General features: G+C 25.7%; 1 protein-coding gene across 1 annotated transcript; it reads left to right on the top strand.

Annotated features, from left to right (window-relative positions):
• Positions 1–3,375: 3,375 nt before the first annotated feature.
• LOC114183693 (beta-glucosidase 24-like) lies at positions 3,376–6,487 on the top strand. The gene is made up of 14 exons (XM_028070806.1): positions 3,376–3,478; positions 3,579–3,762; positions 3,864–3,933; positions 4,047–4,105; positions 4,221–4,296; positions 4,398–4,475; positions 4,566–4,653; positions 4,779–5,034; positions 5,148–5,264; positions 5,379–5,589; positions 5,676–5,707; positions 5,804–5,906; positions 6,050–6,161; positions 6,240–6,487. The coding sequence occupies exons 2-14, from the start codon at positions 3,601–3,603 to the stop codon at positions 6,409–6,411; spliced, it is 1,536 nt and encodes a 511-aa protein (XP_027926607.1). The 5' UTR covers positions 3,376–3,478; positions 3,579–3,600; the 3' UTR covers positions 6,412–6,487.
• Positions 6,488–7,186: the final 699 nt, after the last annotated feature.

The raw sequence follows: 7,186 nt of genomic DNA, 5'->3' as shown, positions 1-7,186 counted from the left end.
TCATTTTTAACCCGGCTCGTGGTGAGTCAATCCGTGTGAGTCGGGTTGGCCCACTTTGACATATCTACTATCAGTCAAAGTCAATGTTAAAAATTAGGGATGTTAAATAAGTATTTAAAAGTGGAAGAAGAAACCTCCAATTAAGTAAGTATTAATGTTATTTGGACGAAGAAGCCTCCAATTAAGTAAGTATTAATGTTATTTGGACGTTTTAGATTTTTTTGATTTCTTGTTTTTTCTGTTGAGTATTTATTTATTTATTTATTACTCCGTCATTGTCTTGTCACTGTCTCTTAAGAAAGAAAGAGACAAAGAAAACAAAAAGTGTGTTGGATGGTTTGGTACTATTATAAAACAAATTATTGCTACTATTAACACAAATTTGGATTAACTAACATATATCAAATTATTATGATTAATATATATTAACTTATTATAACTAGTATATATTATTATATATAAAATTTTCTGACTTGATATTTGAAATATGAAAAATTTATTATTAAAAAGAACTTGCAATTGTTATAATTATGAAAATTTTATTACACTACAAGAAAAATAGGATTTAGAGGTGGTCAAATATCGACTCAAGAGAAAAAAAAAAAAAAAAACTGACTCTAAACAAAAAATAGTTCAGACTTTACTGGACTGTTTTAACTCAGTTCTAAATAGTTTGTGTTAATTACTTATTCTACATCAAGTTAGAAATACAGAACTAGGAATCAATTGTAACCCTATCATTGATTCCTTATCATATATCTATACATATAATATTTATAAGAAAATCACCATACAGATATAATTTTCAATCACCTTGATTAACTTAATTTATAAATTTTAGAAATTTAATATTTTAAATAAAATATTATATTAAAATTGTTTCATTTTCTTTCTTTAATATATATAATAAATCATGCTTCTCAATTCTCTTATAATGGATTATGATAATTATTAAAGAGAATTATGATTTATTAATTCTCTAATAATGAATTCATAGTTCATAGTAATTAAAGATAATTATAATGAATTATGATAATTATCAATTCTTATTTAATGAATTATGATAATCATTAAAGAAAATTCATAATTATTAATTTAATTCTCTTATAATAAATATAAAAACATATAATTATTAATAGAATTGAATTAAAAATCATAAATTCATTTATAAAAGAATTGAATTATGAATTATAACGAATTAATAATTAACATAATTCATTAAAGAATTATTAAAGAGAATACGTAATTATATTTATTAATAATTCTAAATAATATTTAATTATTAAATAATTTAATTCTCTTATAACAAATTATAATGAACTATGATAATTATCAATTCTTCTTTAATGAATTATGATAATTATTAATTTATTATAATTCATAATTCAATTCTCTTATAATGAATTCATAATTCATTACAAGAGAATTGAGAAGTATTATTTATAAATTAGTTAATCTAGTTGATTGAAAATGATATTTGTACGGTGATTTTCTTATAAATATTATATTTATAGATATATGATAAGGAATCAATGATAGGGTTACAATTGAATCGAGTAGGAAACTATAAATTATATCTTTTAATTTTTCTAAAAAATGATAAAATAATTAATCTATTAAATAACTATGTTTATGGAAATTTATATCTGTAAAGTATTTTCTTATAAATATTATCTTTATAGATATATGATAGGGAATCAATATGATATGGGTACAATTGAATTGAGTACAATACTATAAATTATATCTTTTATTTATTTATTTTTAAATTTGATAAATTAATTAATCTACTAAATATATATGTTCACGGAAAATTATATCTGTATAGTAATTTTCTTATAAATATTATACTTATAGATATATGATAAGGAATCAATACGATATGGTTAGAATTGAATTGAGCACCAAACTATAAATTGTATCTTTTAATTTTTCTAAAAATTAATAAATTAGTTGATCTAATTTTCTTATAAATATTATATATATATATATATATATATATATATATATTCTTGTAATAAAAATATTTATAAATAATATAATTCTAATATTTTGTATATTGAAAGTATTTTATTGTGAATTTGGATATTAAAAAATCAAGTTGTAAGCTACTTTTTACTAACATATGCTTATGGCTCGAATTGAGTTATATGCGGAAGACAGAAACAATTATGTGGGTAATGGTTAACATAAATGTGTTTTTTTTTTTTCTTTTTCAGGGTGGGTTCATGGGTTCGTCCACATAAATTCCACACAAGTATATGAGCAATATGGGTGATTATGACTTTCACTATTTTCTATGTCAGATGATTGAAAGTTTTACGTCTATTACAAATAAAAGATTAATTTATAGAATTTAAATGGGTCTAAATTTTATCTACGAACTAATTTTATAAGATTATATGTGATTTAAAGTATACATTTTGATAACTGATTTTATAAAATTATATTTGATTTAAAGAATACATTTTAATATTATATGAGAATATATATGAGTTATAATTTATCATGATAAAGTTTGTTTTTTCTTAAATATATTATTTCACTCGTTATTAAATTATTATTAAACCATCTATTAACATTTAATCTTAAAATATATATATTTCAACGTAAAAAAAACGTATTAGAAATCAAATTAAAGTTAAAGTCTTCTTCCTATAAATCCACACAAAATTATCATACATATCATGTGAAACAAACATGCTACTTTTTCTCATCTTTATCTTCGTATACAAACAAAAAATTTTCTTTACACAATAAATTCCCCTTAAAAAGAAAATAACGTTATTGATACATTGAATATTTATATTATAAGAGACTATAGAACTATTCTTTATTACTAAAGAAAGAGAATGAAGCAATTTTAATATAAGATTTTATTTAAAATATTGATTTTTCTAAAAACTGATGGTAAATTAATTAATCTGGTTGAATGAAAATTATATTTGTACTATGATGATTTTTTTTTTCTCTTTAAAGTGATATCAAACCTTTATTTCATCTATTAAAGTGATATTAAACTTTTATTTTATCTATTAAAGTATTACCACGTGTAATTTATTAAAACTTTGTTAATAAAACTTTATAAAAATATAATTTTCCATATTTTTATTATCTAAATCTTTATTGTAGTAGAGTGCAAAAACCTATAAATAGATGTACAATGATAGTTTAACTATTAAATTTTGACAACTTTATCTTATAATTTTAGATGACATATTTTGAATGGTTCTTTATTCTTCTGTTTAATATCTTAAAATCACTCAGAATATATCATATAAAAATATAAAAGAAAGTAGTTAAAATTTAGTAGTGAGTCGCGATAGTCATATATACTCCCTATTTTACAAGGAATGCTCATTCGCTATCCATAGAGTTAAAGAAATTTCTGGAGATTGATCTTGAGTCTTCATCTTGGAAAATCAAACTCAACTTCCCGCAGATCTCACTCTTTCCACTTCAAGCAACGTTGCTTCAGGTTAGACGAAAGTCAACTTCAATAATTGTTTATCTATATATTTATAATCCTTAGCATTGTGTAAGGGAACGTTAACACGTAGCATTGTTGCAATAAGCAGAAACAGGTGTTCATCACTGAAGATGGCACGTGAAGGGTTTATTCTGTTGGTGTTCTTCGCTCTTACCACACTCTCACCGATTGGTTTTGCGCAACACCAGTCATATGTTGTCGAAACTCTTTCTCTGAATCGAAGCAGTTTTCCCACAGGCTTCGTTTTCGGGACAGCATCCTCGGCTTACCAGGTAAATGTTTTTCTTATTTTTATCGAAAAACCATTCACATTTCAACCTAACCTTGCGTTGCATTGTTTTCTTATGTTTCTTCGTTGTATATGTATGTATAGTACGAAGGTGCGGCAAACGAAGGTGGAAGAGGACCAAGTATATGGGATGCATACACTCACAAATATCCAGGTTTTTTTTTTTTTTTTCTGTGTTTCAATCTGTAATATGATATCATAGTATTGTACTTTTTAAACTTAAAAATCATTGATAATGATGTGATTATAAATGTGTAATACTTGCAGAGAAGATAAGGGGTGAAAGTAATGGAGATGTAGCTGTTGACCAGTATCATCGCTACAAGGTAAACTTCAAATTTTAGTGATGATGACAACATAGGATTAATGAAGAAACCAATTATCTCTCTCCCTCAAAGTAATTAATTATTTTTCGGATGTTGTTTTATGTTTATATAACAGGAAGATGTTCAGATAATGAAGAATATGAATATGGATGCATACAGACTCTTCATCTCTTGGTCTAGAATCCTACCAAGTCAGATCGATCAAAGTTGATCAACAATTTATATTTTTGAAATTATTGTAGTTGGATCTTTCACATTAACAATTTCAATTCTTTTTGTTGTTCATATATAGATGGAAAACTGAGTGGAGGTATAAACCCAGAAGGAATCAGATATTACAACAACCTTATCGATAATTTGCTGGCCAACGGTCAAAATTCTTTTATACTCTTTTGTTTCTTATTAATTAAAGTTTACATTTTATGGTAAGTGACAACGTACATAAATATTAATGTTGCAGGTATAGAACCATATGTGACACTTTTTCACTGGGATCTTCCCCAAACTCTGGAAGAAGAATACGGAGGTTTCTTAAGTCGTCGCGTCGTGTAAGTTATACAAAAAATCATTTCTATTCAAAAACCAGTAGTAGCATAATTACAAAAAATCTGCTAAATTTTATGATAATTATGATATTTAAAATAATGATTTTGTTGTATTCTTGATTTTTCAGAGACGATTTTCGAGACTATGCAGAAATTTGTTTCAAGCACTTTGGAAACAGGGTGAAATACTGGATTACTCTGAATGAGCCATGGACTTTCACTAATACTGGTTATGCAGTTGGAAGCTTTCCACCAGGTCGATGCTCCAAATGGCTAGATTCAACTTGTTTCGGTGGTGACTCAGGAACAGAACCTTACATAGCTTCACATAATCTAATACTTGCTCATGCAGCCGCCGTACATGTCTACAAGAGCAAATTTCAGGTTTTTAGTTTTAAATCTTCATATTTTATTAGATATCCACATTGATGTGAGAACTCAAATATTCTGGTATAACACTCTTACTATTTAATTAACATTCAAAACACTTTATGCAGAGCACTCAGATAGGAGTCATCGGAATAACACTTAATTCGAATTGGTATGAACCATATTCAAATAGTGAAGCTGATAAAGAAGCAGCCATAAGAGCAGTTGACTTCATGTTTGGATGGTAAGTGCTTAACTCTACACCAGAACACACATTAATATTGAAGACAGTATTATGTCTTTTGTTTTCAACCATTCTCAAATTTGATATTTCCGTATGTAACAATAATTAAGGTACATGGATGGAGCCATTGACATATGGAAGATATCCAAAGAGCATGCGTTCTTTAGTTGGTAAAAGGTTGCCCAAGTTTTCAAAACATGAAGCAAAACTTGTTGCTGGTTCATATGATTTTCTTGGACTGAACTATTACACCACTAACTATGCTGCCAATACATCCAAAGCCAACAAACCTAGTTACACTACAGATGCTAATGTCAATCAAATAAGTGAGAAACCTTTTATATATCAATTATTTAAGTTATAAAGGTTGAGTATAGGAAAATCTCATTTTTCTTTCATTTTCATTTATCAGCTGTTCGCAACGGAGTTCCTATTGGTCCACGGGTATGAATTTGTTCATGTCAAATTGTAGAAACATAATGTTATATTGTTATTAGTTATTTTGTTTTTATATAACTTGATTTGTAATTATACTTGCAGTTTGGTCCAAGTTGGTTATATGTCTACCCCAAAGGACTTAGAAAACTGTTGCTTCATACCAATAATGTTTACAATAGACCTTTGATCTACATCACAGAAAATGGTAATTATATCAAAATTCATTTGTATTGTCTTCAAAAAGTGAATATTTGAACAAAATTATTCAAAAATAAGAATTTCAATATAAAGTTTGAATCTTTATATTATTTTGTTCTGACATAAATGTATATTACTTTTTATTAACAGGCATGGGTGATATTTACACTGATCCAACATTATCTGTTAAAGAAATGCTTCAAGATACTTACAGAATTGATTATTTTTACCGCCATCTTTATTATCTACTCTCGGCAATCAGGTAAATTCATCATTTTTCACACAATAATATTTATTTTTGTTAACTCTAATTTAAATTTATTTTTGTTGATTTTATAAGGGATGGCGTAACCGTAAAAGGATACTTTGCATGGTCATTGTTAGACAACTTTGAATGGAAAGACGGCTATGTAGTTCGATTTGGACTAAACTTTGTGGATCACAAAAGTGGTTTGAAGCGACATGCCAAACAATCCGCAAAATGGTTCAAAGCTTTTCTTCATAGAGATTAGACTTTGAGGGCATTCTCTTTAATGTAATGCCAATTTTATTTAATAATATTCAATAAAGTGTGTGTTATTATTATTATTTTTTAGTTAATGTAATGAAGTTTATTTAATATTCCCTCCAATCCTTTGATATGTCTGGTAAAACAATATTAATTACATTTTTGTTATTTGTACTTTTACAGTAAGGTGAAGTAGAAAATTTCATAAATATTTCATTAAAATAATATTATATTTTCTTTGTTTTTCTAAAAGAAATTCTAACAATGTAACAATCCAAAATATATATTTGACTATTTTTCTAAACTGAACATTTTTTTAATTATAAAACTACATACAAAATAAATAAAAAATATTTACAATAAAGTTAAAAATTAATTCTATAATTATAATAATAAAAATAATAATAATAATAATTTTTTATAATAAATTCAAAAACAAACCCAAATTAGTAAAAAAGACCATTTTTCTCAACTCTATCTTCATACACGGATACAAAAAAGATATGTGATACATTGAATATTTGAACCTTTTTAATATTTTAAATGTTTACTCTTGTTAAATGCATTTATTTATTTAAACTAGTAATAAAGAGAAAAAAAGTTATTTTTCAACTTTATGGAAAGATATAAAAGAGAGAGGAAAGCATAATATATTTTAATTCTAATTTTCATTTCAACCGTTAGTTTGATTTCATCAAACGGCTTGTAAAAGACGTGGAAAAGGGTCACAGAGAAATCGTGTAGGAGAGAATCCCTTTCCTATAAATATAAGAGTAGAG

This window comes from Vigna unguiculata, chromosome 5 (assembly GCF_004118075.2).
Source record: "Vigna unguiculata cultivar IT97K-499-35 chromosome 5, ASM411807v1, whole genome shotgun sequence".
In the NCBI taxonomy this organism is placed as follows: domain Eukaryota; kingdom Viridiplantae; phylum Streptophyta; class Magnoliopsida; order Fabales; family Fabaceae; genus Vigna; species Vigna unguiculata.
The sequence above is the reverse complement of the archived record's forward strand: the minus strand, read 5'-3'. Positions and strand labels throughout refer to the sequence as shown.